Here is a 12906-nt window from a genome sequence, read left to right as displayed (position 1 = left end):
GTCAACAGTGGGTTATCATTAAGCATGGGATTTCGTCCCACCACACTCCCCCCACTGCGTCTTATGGATAGGCCTTTGGGGAGGGGAGGCAGAGAAGACAGATTCTTTTCCCAGCTGGAGGAATATGGAATGTAGAGGTGTAGACCAGAAGGAATAAGAACAGCAGTGTGTCATTCAGCCTGTTGAGCCTTTTCACCCATTCAATAAGATCACAGCTGATCCAATATGCCAGATATTCACTTTCTGCATTTTCTTTATCACCCTTGACTCAAGCATGTCTGTCTATTCTCAGCCTTAAATATACACAAGGACTTTGCCCCACAGCTTTTTGTGGCAAGGCATTCCAAAGACACTCAAACCTCAGAAGAAATTCTCATTGCGGTCTTAAATGGGCACCCACTTATTTTCAGACTATGCCCTCTGGTCATATACTTTCCCAAGAGGGGAAACATTCTCTCAGCATTTACCCTCTTAAGCCCTTTACAAATCCTATATGACCCAATGAGAATACCTATCATTCTTCAAAATTCCAGTGAGTACAGCGCCAACCTATTCAGCCTGAGAATCTCTTCACTCTGGATCGTTCGAGTGAACCTTCTTTGATCTGCTTCCTTAAATAAGGGGATCAATGTGGCAGGATTAGTATTGATCATCTAGGATTGAACTGAAGGGGCAGAATAATCAACTTAAGGAGGTGAATTTTTAGAAACCTCTACCTGACAGTCGTGAGTGCTCCAACATTGAAGGTTGAGATGATGGGCAGATTTTTGTTATGTCAATGAGTTGAAGAATATAAGGTGTAGGCAGGAAAATAAAAGGTGAAGCTCAATGTCAATCATGATTATATCAAATGGTGGAGGCGGCTTGATGAGCTGCAACGACAATGATTCCTCCTCTTCCTATCTTCCAGTGCTGAAGACAAGTTGAGAATGTGCATGTGGCAGGACGTGACACTATGTATTGACATCAGGCAGTTCAATGGAAAGAGATACACTGTGAAACTGCGTTTTCCTAGATAGCCCATCAAAAGTAAGAAGGGAAATTCAAATGAAAATGAACAAAGTCAAAGAGACAAACTGAACTCTCACTGGAGGAAAGAGCAGAGCTACGTAACCATAGATATTTTTGGAACAGAAGTATTTTGCTTTTGTGCTATTCCTGCATCTGAATGGACTCAGACCAAAGTCCATATCTGGAAAGATAAACAGAGCTGTAAAAAGGACTTTAAACTAATAAAGAGAGATGCTCTGGCAGAATAATGAAACCAAAAAGTACTTGCAAAAGGATGAGAGCAAAGGCCAAATCTATCAATTAATGACTATATAAAATAATTTAGGCTGGTTGCCAATCAATTCCATACCAGCATAATATAACTGTGGCTGCCACAAAAGCAGAAATTGTTGGAGATATTCAGCTGATCTCAGGAGTTAATATTTCAAGTCCAGTGATGCTTCTTCAGAAAAACTGAAAGAACTGTGGATGCTGTAAATCAGAAACAAAAAGAAAAGTTGCTAGAAATGTTTAGCAGGTCCGGCAGTATCTATGAAGAGAAATCAAAGTTATTGCTTTGGGTACGGTGACTCTTCCTCAGAACACCTGAAACATTAACTTTGGTTTTTCTTCACAGATGCTGCCAGACACGCAGAGCTTTTCCAGCGACTTATATTTTTGACCCTTCTTCAAAACTGTTTTAAAGTTTCTGTTGAGAGACAAATCAGTCCCACACCTCGCTCTATTCTCATAGCTCTAAGTTTATTTCTTTCAAATAAATTCCAGCTCCCCTTCTGTACTACATCAATTTATTACAGCATGCTGACAGCAAATTGGGATCAAAGGACAGTTTATTTTTAGCTATTAGACTATAGTCACTACCTGACCCGAATAGTTATTATCTCAATGTTTATAGTAACTGACTCAACTGTCAGAGGAATGCCTGGAAGATACATAATTCAGCTGACTCTTGCTACACAGAGTTGATTTCTTTCTATTTGACAATTTTTTCTCTCCTATATAGTCCTGCACAACTTTATAGGTCTCTAAGAAATCCTATCCCACATTCTTCTAAACTCCAGCGAACATAGGTCCTAGGCGATTTATTCGCTCTTCATGTCAGAATCTTGCCATCCCAGGTATCAGTCTGGTAAACCTTTGCTGCACTCACTACATACCCAAAACATTCTTCCTCAGATAAAGAAACCAAAACTTTGCTCAATACTCCAAGTATGGTCTTACCAAGGCACTGTACAATTAACATAGAACAACATAGAACAGTACAGCATAGTACAGGACTTTCAGCCCTCGATGTTGTGCCAACCTTTTATCCTACTCTAAGATCAAACTAACTTACATTCCGTTCATTTTACTATCATCCATGTGCCCATCCAAGAGTTGCTTAAATGTCCCTCATGTACTTCACTCTACTATCACTGCTGGCAGTGCATTCCACGTGTCCAATACTCTCTGTGTAAAGAACCTAACTTTGACATCTCCACTAAACCTTCCAATCACCTTAAAAATATGACCCTTTGTGATAGCCATTTCCGCCATGGGAAAAAGCCTCTGGCCTCTCATCATCTTGTACACCTCTATCAAGTCACCTCTCATCCTTCTTCGCTCCAGTGAGAAAAACCAGTTGATCCTCAACCTTTGTTCATAAGACAAACAGTCCAGTCAGCATCTTGGTGAATCTTCTTTGCACCCTCTCTAAAGCTTCCACATCCTTCATGTAATGAAATGACCAGAACTGAACACATTATTCCAAGTGTTGTCTAACCAGGGCTTTACAGAAGCAGCATGACCTCGTAGTTCTTAAACTCCTGCTAATGAAAACTAACACACCACACGCCTTCTTAACAACCCTATCAACTTGGGTGGCAACCTTGAGGGATCTATGGATACGGACCCCAAGATCTCTCTGTTCCTCCACACTGCCAAGACTCCTGCCTTTAACCCTGTAATCTACACTCAAATTCCACCTTCCAGAATGAATCATTTCACTTTTCCAGGTTGAACTCCATCCGCCACTTCTCAACCCAGCTCTGCATCCTGTCAATACCCTGTTGCAACCTACAACAGCCCTCCACACTATCCACAATTCCACCAACCTTGGTGTTATTGGCAAACTTACTAAACCACCCTTCCAAGTCATTTATAAAAATCACAAAGAGCAGAGGTCCCAGAATAGATCCCTGTGGTACACCACTGGATACCGAACTCCAGGCTGAATACTTTCAAAATGATAGCCAAATTTCCCTTTTTACTTTCTGAATGAACCTACCATGGGGAACCTTAAAAAATGCCTTGCTAAAATGATTCACCACATAACCTGCCCCTCACAAAGCCATGCTGACTTTTGAATTCTGCTTTTCCAAATAATCATAAATCCTGTCTCTCAGAATCCTCTGCAATAATTTGCACACCACCAACATAAGACTGATTGGTCTGTAATTCCCAGGGTTATCCCCATTCCCTTTCTTGAACAAGGGAATAACATTTGCCACCCTCCAATCATCTGGTACTACTGGGCGGCATGGTATCTTAGTAGTTAGCACTGTTATCTGACAGAGCCAGGGATCCGGGTTTGACTCCATCCTCTGGTAACTGTATGTGGAGTTTGCACATTCTCCCAGTGTCTGCGTGGATTTCCTTCAGGTGCTCTGGTTTCCTCCCACAATCCAAAGATGTGCAGGTGAGGTGAACTGCCATGCTAAATTTCCTAAAGTGTTCGGGGGTGGAGGGGTGTAGGTTAGATGCATTTGTCTGGGGTAAATGTAGGATAACAGGGCAGGGGAATGGGTCTGGGTGGGTTACTCTTCAGAGGATTGGTGTGGACGTTTTGGGCCAAAGGGTCTGTTTCCACACTGTAGGGATTCTACAATGATTCTGTGATGTAGGGATTCTATGATGATGATACTCCATTGGACAGCAAGAACACAAAGATCATCGTCAAAGGCGTGGCAATCTCTTCCCTCACTTCTTGTGAGGGTATATCCTGTCTGGCCCCGGGGATTTATTTATCCTATTGCAGCAAGACATCCTTTCTCCTATACTCAAATTCTCTTGCTGCGAAGGCCAATGCAGCATTTGTCTTTTTCACCACTTGCTGCACCAGTATGCTTACTTTCTGTGACTGGTGTTAAGGACAATCAGGTCTCAATGCACTTCCTCATTCCCAACCTAGAGTCATTGAGATAATAATCCATCTTCCTGGTTTTGCCAAAGTGGATAACTTCTCAGTTATCCATATCGGCCATGCATTTGGCCACTCACTCTACTTGTTGATGCTGTATACTGCTGTTTCCTCTAAAGGAAGTAACTAAATGCAGGTAAAATGTGTGCATGTTAGGTGGATTGGCCATGTTAAATTGCTTATTGTGTCCAGGGTTGTGCAGGTTAGGTGGATTAGTCATGGGAAATGCAAGGTTACAGAGATAGAATAGGAGGGTGGGTCTGGCAGGGATGCTCTTTGAGGGTCAGCGTGGACTCAGGCTAAATGGCCTGCTTCCACACTGTAGGGATTGTATGATTTGTGAAACACCTCTGCTCAGTCTGGAGCTTCCTGTTGTGTGATTTGAACTCCTCACCGATTTCCAACTTGGGCTTGCTTGTTACCTACACTGCTGTAATGAAATTCAATATTCATTGTTCAATTGGGCACCCAACAGCCTTTCAGAATGAATGCGGAGTTCAATAATTTGGGATCATATCTAATGTTGTCTTTTTTGGACAGCAGCAATTGGTAAAGATTCTGTGATTTCTGTTTACGTCTCCTTCCAACAGATCTTTTCTTTCTGCTGCATTGCACTAGAAGGAATTTCAAAATCTCTCCAGCCCATCCCACGTGTACTGGAAACTTCTTTGAAGTTGTTCTTCCTTCACACCATCGAATAAGTTGCTCACTTTGCATACAATGAAATCACTTCATGTAGTTCGTCCAGTTAGGTTGTTCTAATGTAATAATAGATCTGACCGCCTAGTGTTTAGGAACCAGTATGTTAAAGTTGTGCTTGTAACACCAGATATCTCCCAATAAAACAGAGCATGCAGCTCAAAACAATTCCCATGTAGGTTCTGCTGATTAGCCATTGTAAGCCTGACAGAAATACCAGGGTAGGAGACGGAGTTGCAAAGATATGGCAGCAAATGAGGAGAATCCCGAAGAGTTGAAATAAACTAGCTGAACAAATCTGATGATTGGCTAGTTGGCAAGAAATAAAATGTTGTTTGCAAGATATATATAATCCTCAGTCATCATTATTTTAATGATTTTATTTTAATATGAATGTTAGTATTGCTAATAAATAGGTCTTCTAAGACGACAGGTCTAAACAATTAAAACACAAAAGTCTTTGTTATGACTGCACATACACATTTGTAAATGGCTGTTTGAAATCATCATACTGAAAAGAGCAACGAATGGTGAAGAAAACCTGATAAGTCTGTGCCTAGGCTCATGATGAGATTTGTAATTCTATCCAATTAAATTGCTTACTGAAAGATGCCATTATTTTCAAACATATTCTGCTACAGTAAATGTATTTCCTGCTTTAAGCAGTAATGCAGAAAACTTTCATTCTATTTTAATCCTCATTTTACCACAGTTCAACTAACATCACAGATCACAGCATTATTTTTAGAACTCAGACTTTTGACCTTATGCCTCAAGAATAGTCTATCCATGCCTCAACAGGTTTGAAAGATTCAACATTACTACTGACTTTATATACAATCTTTATGGACGATGACTTAAAATTTAAAACACACTGCAGTATCTCTTCAAATCTTTGTTATCCTCATTGTGCCAATTGTATCAGTTTTTAAAAAGTGTGAAAAAAGTCAGAACTTAGAAAAATATTTTACAAAATGTTTGAGGCTGTAATTTTAAAATGAATTTTCTGTTTCCTTATATGGCACAGAGACCTGATACAGTTCATCTTTAAGAAGTCAGATGTTCAGTTTCCTCCTGCTAACCCCTCAACCCTCAATCTCCGTTCCAATGTAAAAAGAACGCAGAACTGTTCGTTCAGACCTGAACTCCAGGATGTACCAATGGTTAAAGTTCCTGTACCATCTTGCTCACTGGTGACTGCCAGCCGCTGATTTTGAGGAACCTTCAGGAATGACAGGGAATGGATTCCCTTTGTTTGTTTCCATAGCTTGATAAACTAAGAGCAGAAATAATGCCACGATGAGAAGCACCACAATCTGTATCCAGATGGAGACAGAACGCGGACTTTTACTCTTTTCCAATTTGACCTGTGTCACTGGCTGGATTTTGGGTAAAGGCCTCCTTGGAAGTGCGTCCTTGTAAGTGAACTCAATTGGTCTCCCAGCAGCTCCTCTGATTGGTTTACGACAAGTGGCACTAATGAAGAGTCAGAAAGAATGAAATGAATAAAAGCATTTAATACATGATAAGCTTACCACAGTTGCAATTTGGGTTATGAAGAGTAACACACCCCAGTGGATATATAGGCCTTGGAAAGGCACAGGACAGATTCATCAGAATAAAACCAGGCTAAGGAGTTTAGGAATACATTTTGGGTTTTGAAGAGTAACACACCCCAGTGGATATATAGGCCTTGGAAAGGTACAGGACAGATTCATCGGAATAAAACCAGGCTAAGGAGTTTAGGAATATATTTTGCTTTGACTAGGCTTGTAAAAAGGACAGTCTCGAACAATACACCATAGATACAGAGTGATAGGAGGTTGGTTCAAAACTGAGATGAGGAGAAACTGTGAATTTGTGGAATGCACTGCCCAAGAGCGCAATAGAGACAAAATCTATCAACAGATTCAAGGAAGAAATGGATATATTCCTGATGGAAAGTGGGAGAACGGGACATAGGAGCAGGCAGGAAAATGGAGTTGAGACCAGGATAAGATCAGTTAGGATGATGTTAAATGTTGGGACAGACTTGAAGGGCTGAATTACCTAATCCCACTCCTAATTCCTATGTTCCTTTACTTGAATACAGAAGATTTAAAATCATGTCCTAGGAAACTGCCTACAATGCATTCCATTAACTTACCCCATAAGCTCCTTTTGCCAATCTGGTTTACTCAGTGTTCAAATCCTCCAGGATTATTTCATTCCCATTATTACGCTCCAATTTCCTGATTTATAGTCTAACTACTATTGCCTGAAAGGAGACAGGTATATCCTACTCCGATCAATAGATTTTCTGGGCTTTTATTTCATAGCTTCAGCCATACATAACTGACATTCTGATTTTCCAGATTATGTTCCTCTCTAATACCTTCACCTCATGTTTTATTGCCATGGGCACTCCATCTCCTTTCTCAGCTTGCCTTTTGCTTAAAAATGCGAAACACTTTGGAGTACCCAATTCCCAACTCACCATACAATCGGGTCTCAGCAAAGACTAAAGGACCAAACCCATTTATCTATGTTTCTGGCATTAATACATTTTTGGTACATAAAGTCAAAAAACACCTTGAATTTTAGCTGTTTATTTTGCACTGTATCCTTAGACACAAGTGTCCAATTTCTGTAGGCCTTTTCTGACATGATTTATTTGATTTTCTCCAAATCTCTACTCTCCTTATAGACTGAAGTCTCTTCTTTAGATTCATAAATTTACCTTTATCAGAAACCTTTTTGCCTGTCAGTAGTTTAAAGTTTTACCAACTAGTCTAGTTACTGGATTTGCCAGAGTCCTTGTCTCAGCTCAGAATATGTAGAGTCCAACCTATTTGAAAAGTTCCCTCTTTTCCTTAACCCTATGAATTAAGACCATAAGACATAGGATCAGAAGTAACCATTCAATCCATCTGAGATCATGGCTGATCTGATAATCTTCAACTTCACTTTCCTGCCTTATCCCCCTAAACTCTTGATATACTTACTCTATTACAGTCTTGAATATATTTAACAAACTAACTAGCACAGCTGTCTGCTGTAAAGAATTCCACAGGCTGACTGCCTTCAGAGAAGAAAATACTCGTCTGTTGGAATTGGTCATAAATTTCCAATTCTTCTTATGTAGAGGGGTTCTTTAGTAAGTCCGAGATTCTGTGAAATGAAACCTCTGTAAAGATACTCCATTTTAGGTACAGCAGTCCCCATCCTACCTGATCCCTGTAGGTGTTGGTGCCTGATCAGGGAACATGTCTTCTCGCATATTGTCCTTCACAACTTCCTTTTGTTCCACCTATAAAGAAAATAGAAACCCTTTCATTTAAGGTTTAGTTGTGGTAACTGGCTTTAGAATGATAGAAACTAAAAGACCCAGAACTCGACAGAGATAGAGAGAGAATCTACTCTGTGGTACAGGAGTTGCCTACTTTCCTGGTTTTTTTTCTTTGCCTTTTCATTTGTTTAGGGTAGCTGATTATCTGGCATTTATTTAAGCAGCCCATCTGCTCTCTGCTTTTCCTGCAGAAAATAATTATTTGGATTTACAGAAGTTACTCCACATACCAACTCAAGCGTTCTGGTGCATGAAGGAAACCAAAATTGTTTTCCCTCTAATAAAGCAGAATTCAGCAATTGCCTTTACACAGGACTAGTATTAATCATGACAACTGCAGATGAGAGAGAGAGATTGGAGCTCTTCAATTTTTCTGCAAAATATATAGATGTTTTTAAAAACATCTGATATGCTTTTTAAGCCCTGCACAAACACATCATCAACACTTCTGAAAGAAATAAACTTCACAGATGTCTTAGTTAATTCCTAACTAATGAGTTGTTAAGGACTACTTTCCTTGAACACCAATGCACCAAACCACACATAAAGGATCTGTTTCTTTTTATTTCACTTCTAGAGCTTATTTACATTTATCTTCAATCCCAATGAAAGACTGGGCAATTTTATAAAGTGCTGTATTCAAATCAAAAAGGTAAATAACAAAGTGCAACCAAATGAGGTTAGAGAAAATTAAAATAATGGACAACAAAGATATAATGAATATAATGATTGCATGCAATTAATGTTTCAACACCCAATTAGAGCTGGCAAAGAATTAAAACAGTACTTACAAACAAAATGATTTCAGAGTTACTAAATGATCCTGAAACTGGTTTCCCTACTTGTTATACCTGTCAATCATAGTTAAATATTTAAGTTCCTACAGTTTAGTGTGCGTTTATGGATAACCCTCAAATTTCACAGCCTACCATTCAAGTTCAAGGATAAATGGTTATGTATTGCAATGCTGAAACCAGCAACAAATAATATACAGTACAGACAAAATAGATTTCACCAATATCTTACGGTAGGCAAAATAAGGAGACAGAACGGAAGAGATAAAGCAAATTTTAAAAATGACAACTTACTCTGCCTTTGTGATCTCATTTTTAAAAACAAACTTATATGTGGCATTTGTAGATATACCAAGTCAGGACTAATTAACAGATATAGAATTTGGAGTTAGAGAGAAAAACACGATATTTTCAAAATGCAGTAATGTGGTTCAGTTTATGAGGAGAATGGGACTTAACTCATTCTTCATCAGATTCACATGTCACAAGCACGGTAAAGAAAGATTCGTAAAATTAATTCCAATAATTTTACAACTGTGATCTAATTTCTTTCGCAGTTACAGAGGGATCAATGGATTTCAACTTTAACAATGTTTGGAATCCAGAAGAGGTCATTTAAGAAGTCTAACTGATTAGAAGTGGTTACTTCTCCATATCAGATATAACATAACAAAAGGAATCTTAAAGTATCACAATAGAAACCAGAATTATAAATGCTCTGGAGACAGAGCCCTACAGCATGGAGACAAGACTCTTTGGCCCAAACTGGTTCATACCGACCAAAATGTCCATCCATGCTAACCACATTTCCCTGCACTTCTAATCCTTCTAAACCTTTCCTATCCATTTATTTGCCCAAATACCTTTTAAATGTTGTTAATGTATCCACCTCAACCATTTCTGCTGGCAGCACATTCCATATGCATGCCACCCAACTGTGTAAAAAACTTGCCCCTCGGGTTCCCTTTTATTCTTTCCCCTTTAACTTTAAATTGATGCCTGCTAGTGTGTGATTCACCAATGCTGGGAAAAAGACCGAGTGCATCCACCCTATCCATGCCTCTCATGATCTTATACACTTCTAGAAGATACCCCTCTCAGTCTCCTACGTTCGAAAGAAAAAAGTCCTAGCTTGTCCAATCTCTCGCCTAGCTTGTCCAATCTCTTGCCATAACTCACACCATTGAGTTTTGGCTACATCTTTGTAAATTTCTTCTGTGCTCTTTCCAGTTTAATAATATCCTTCCTGAAGCAAGTTGACCAAAACTGAATACAATCCTCCAGATGCGGCCTCACCAACATCTCGTACATCTGCTAACATAACTTTCCAACTTCTATACTCAATACCAGTGATGATAGCCAGTGCCAACTTCTTTTATGTTTTGATTTTTAATTTTCAAATTTGGCATTATATTGTAATATGGACACATTAGAAACCTTTAACAGTAGCTACTCTCTTACCTAGATAAAAGTGACTGTTACATAAATTACTACATGTTTGTCTCTGTCAGCTGCAAAATGACAACAACTCAAACATCCCCAAACAGGTTAGTGGGTAATTTCACATCCAATTATATCTTTAAGGTAAAGACACTGATCAGCTTTAGCAAGTCAGTATTTCACTAATTCACTAAATTGTGGCTTCTACAACTTGAATTTTTTTAAAGTCTTAAATGTTTATCCTTTAATCAGTTATTCATTTAACTATTCTGTTTTAAAAATTTGTTCATGTGATATAGATACCGCTGGCAAGGCTGTCACTCATAACTGTCCTCTGACTGATGAGGGATAAGCTATGAGTCAACCAGATTGCATTAGCCTGAGATTTTGGATTACTAGTTAGTAACACTACCACGAGGCCATCACATCATCTTTGATATAATATAGAGAAAAACCTGTAAATGCTGTAAGTTCTTCTGATAGGTTAATGGGTAAGGTCAAGATTAGAGTGGTGATGGAAAAGCACAGCAGGTCAAGCAGCATCCGAGGAGCAGGAAAATTCCTTACAAATTTGTTTCTCAATTTCCCTATGACTAGTAGGGGGTCTATAGTACAATCCCAATAAGATCATCATCCCTTTGTTATTTCTCAGTTCCACCCAAATAACTCCCTGGACGTATTTCCAGGAATATCCTCCCTCAGTACAGTTATAATGATATCCCTTATCAAAAATGCCACTCCCCTCCTCCCTTTCTGTACTTTCTGGTGCATTTGTATCCTGGAACATTAAGCTGCCAGTCTTGTCCATCCCGGAGTCATGTTTCTGTAATTGTTATGATATCCCAGTCAGATGTTCCTAACCATGCCCCGAGTTCATCTGCCTTCCCTGTTAGCCTCTTGCATTGAAATAAATGCAGTTTAATCTATCAGTCCTACCTTGTTCTCTGCCTTGTCCCTGCCTGCCCTGATCGCTTGTAGAGTCATAGAGACATACAAGCATGGAAACAGACCCTTTGATCCAACTCGTCCACGCCGACCAGATATCCTAACCTAATCTCGTCTTGCTCCTTTTCCCAACTGTACCAGTCTCAGGTTGATCTCTTTCGTCACGACCTCCCTGCCAGTATATTAGTCCCCTTCCAATTTAGGTGCAATACGTCCTTCTTGTACAGGTCATTTCTACCCCAGAAGAGATTCCAATGATCCAAAAATGTGAATCTTTCTCCCATACACCAACTCCTCAGCCACGCATTCATCTGCTCTATCCTCTTATTCCTACACTCACTAGCTCGTCACACCAGGAGTATTCCAAATATTACTACTCTTGAGAATCTCCTTTTTAAATTCCTGTCTAACTCTCTATATTCTCCCTTCAGAATCTCATCTTTTCCCTTCCTATGTCATTGGTTCCAATGTGTACAATGACCTCCTGTTGGTCCCTCTCCCCCTTGAGAACATTCTGCACTCTCTCTGTGACATCCTTGATTTCGGCATTAGGGAGGCAACACACCATTCTGATTTTTTGCTGCTGGCCACAAACGTCTGTCTGCATCTCAGATTAGAGAGTCCTGTAACACAATTGATCTCTTGGAATCCAACGTATTGCATTAGAGTCAGTCTCAATACCAGAAATTTGGCTGTTTGTGCCACAATCCCCTGAGAATCCATCACCCCCTACATTTTCCAAAACAGCATACTTATTTGAAATGGGGATAGTGCAGGAGCCTTCTGTGGCTATCTATCTACCTCTGTCTTACGTTTCTTTTTTTTTTTTTTGATTAGATTACTTAGTGTGGAAACAGGCCCTTTGGCCCAACAAGTCCACACTGACCCGCTGAAGCACAACCCACCCAGACCTATTCCCCTACATTTACCCCTTCACCTAACACTACGGGCAATTTAGCATAGTCAATTGACCTAACCTGCACATTTTTGGACTGTGGGAGGAAACCAGACATGGAATTAACCCATCTATGTGACTGTATCTGCAACTTTTCTCCCTTCCTATAACTGCCATCCATCACATCCCCTTGCTCTTGTAAATTCCTCATTGTCTCTAAGTGTCTCTCTGACCGATCCATTCAATATAATAGGATTCACAACCAACGACATTTATTGCAGATATAATCCTCAGTAAGAGTAAACTCTCCCTAAACTCCCACAAACGACAAGAGCATATCGCTCTACTAAAGGCCATTTTGCTTCTTTCAATCTATAGACCCAGAAAATAGCACTGTCTTATTCCTCTGTAAAACACTGCTCCAGGCTAACTTAATACTTACAGCTTAAACTTTTGAGTTTAATCAGAGACATATTTCAATAAAGCATATAATCAAGAAAGAACCCACTCTACTCACCACTGCAGACTTACTGTAAGGCCATACTTAAAAATATTCACTTATCTGTTTCTGTGCTGTGACCTCTCCTAAACAGGTTCCTCCAAGATTAGTTGTAAA

At 39.6% G+C, this 12906-nt stretch overlaps 1 protein-coding gene across 2 annotated transcripts in view; it reads right to left on the bottom strand.

Annotated features, from left to right (window-relative positions):
• Nucleotides 1–5252: 5252 nt before the first annotated feature.
• tmpoa (thymopoietin a) overlaps nt 5253–12906 on the bottom strand; it is a 28534-nt gene continuing 20880 nt past the window's right edge. For both annotated transcript variants that reach the window (XM_043713272.2, XM_043713273.2), the window contains exons 5-6: nt 8098–8177; nt 5253–6364 (exon numbers count right to left, since the gene is read on the bottom strand). In XM_043713272.2, coding sequence (XP_043569207.2) covers nt 6076–6364; nt 8098–8177 — 369 coding nt within the window. In that variant the 3' untranslated portion in view covers nt 5253–6075. The remainder of the gene's footprint in view (nt 6365–8097; nt 8178–12906) is intronic.

This window comes from Chiloscyllium plagiosum, unplaced genomic scaffold (genome assembly GCF_037043375.1).
Source record: "Chiloscyllium plagiosum isolate Xiang-an unplaced genomic scaffold, Cpla_swu_hap1 HiC_scaffold_23, whole genome shotgun sequence".
Classification (NCBI taxonomy): domain Eukaryota; kingdom Metazoa; phylum Chordata; class Chondrichthyes; order Orectolobiformes; family Hemiscylliidae; genus Chiloscyllium; species Chiloscyllium plagiosum.
Note: the sequence above shows the minus strand (reverse complement) of the source record. Positions and strands in the feature narration are given on the sequence as shown.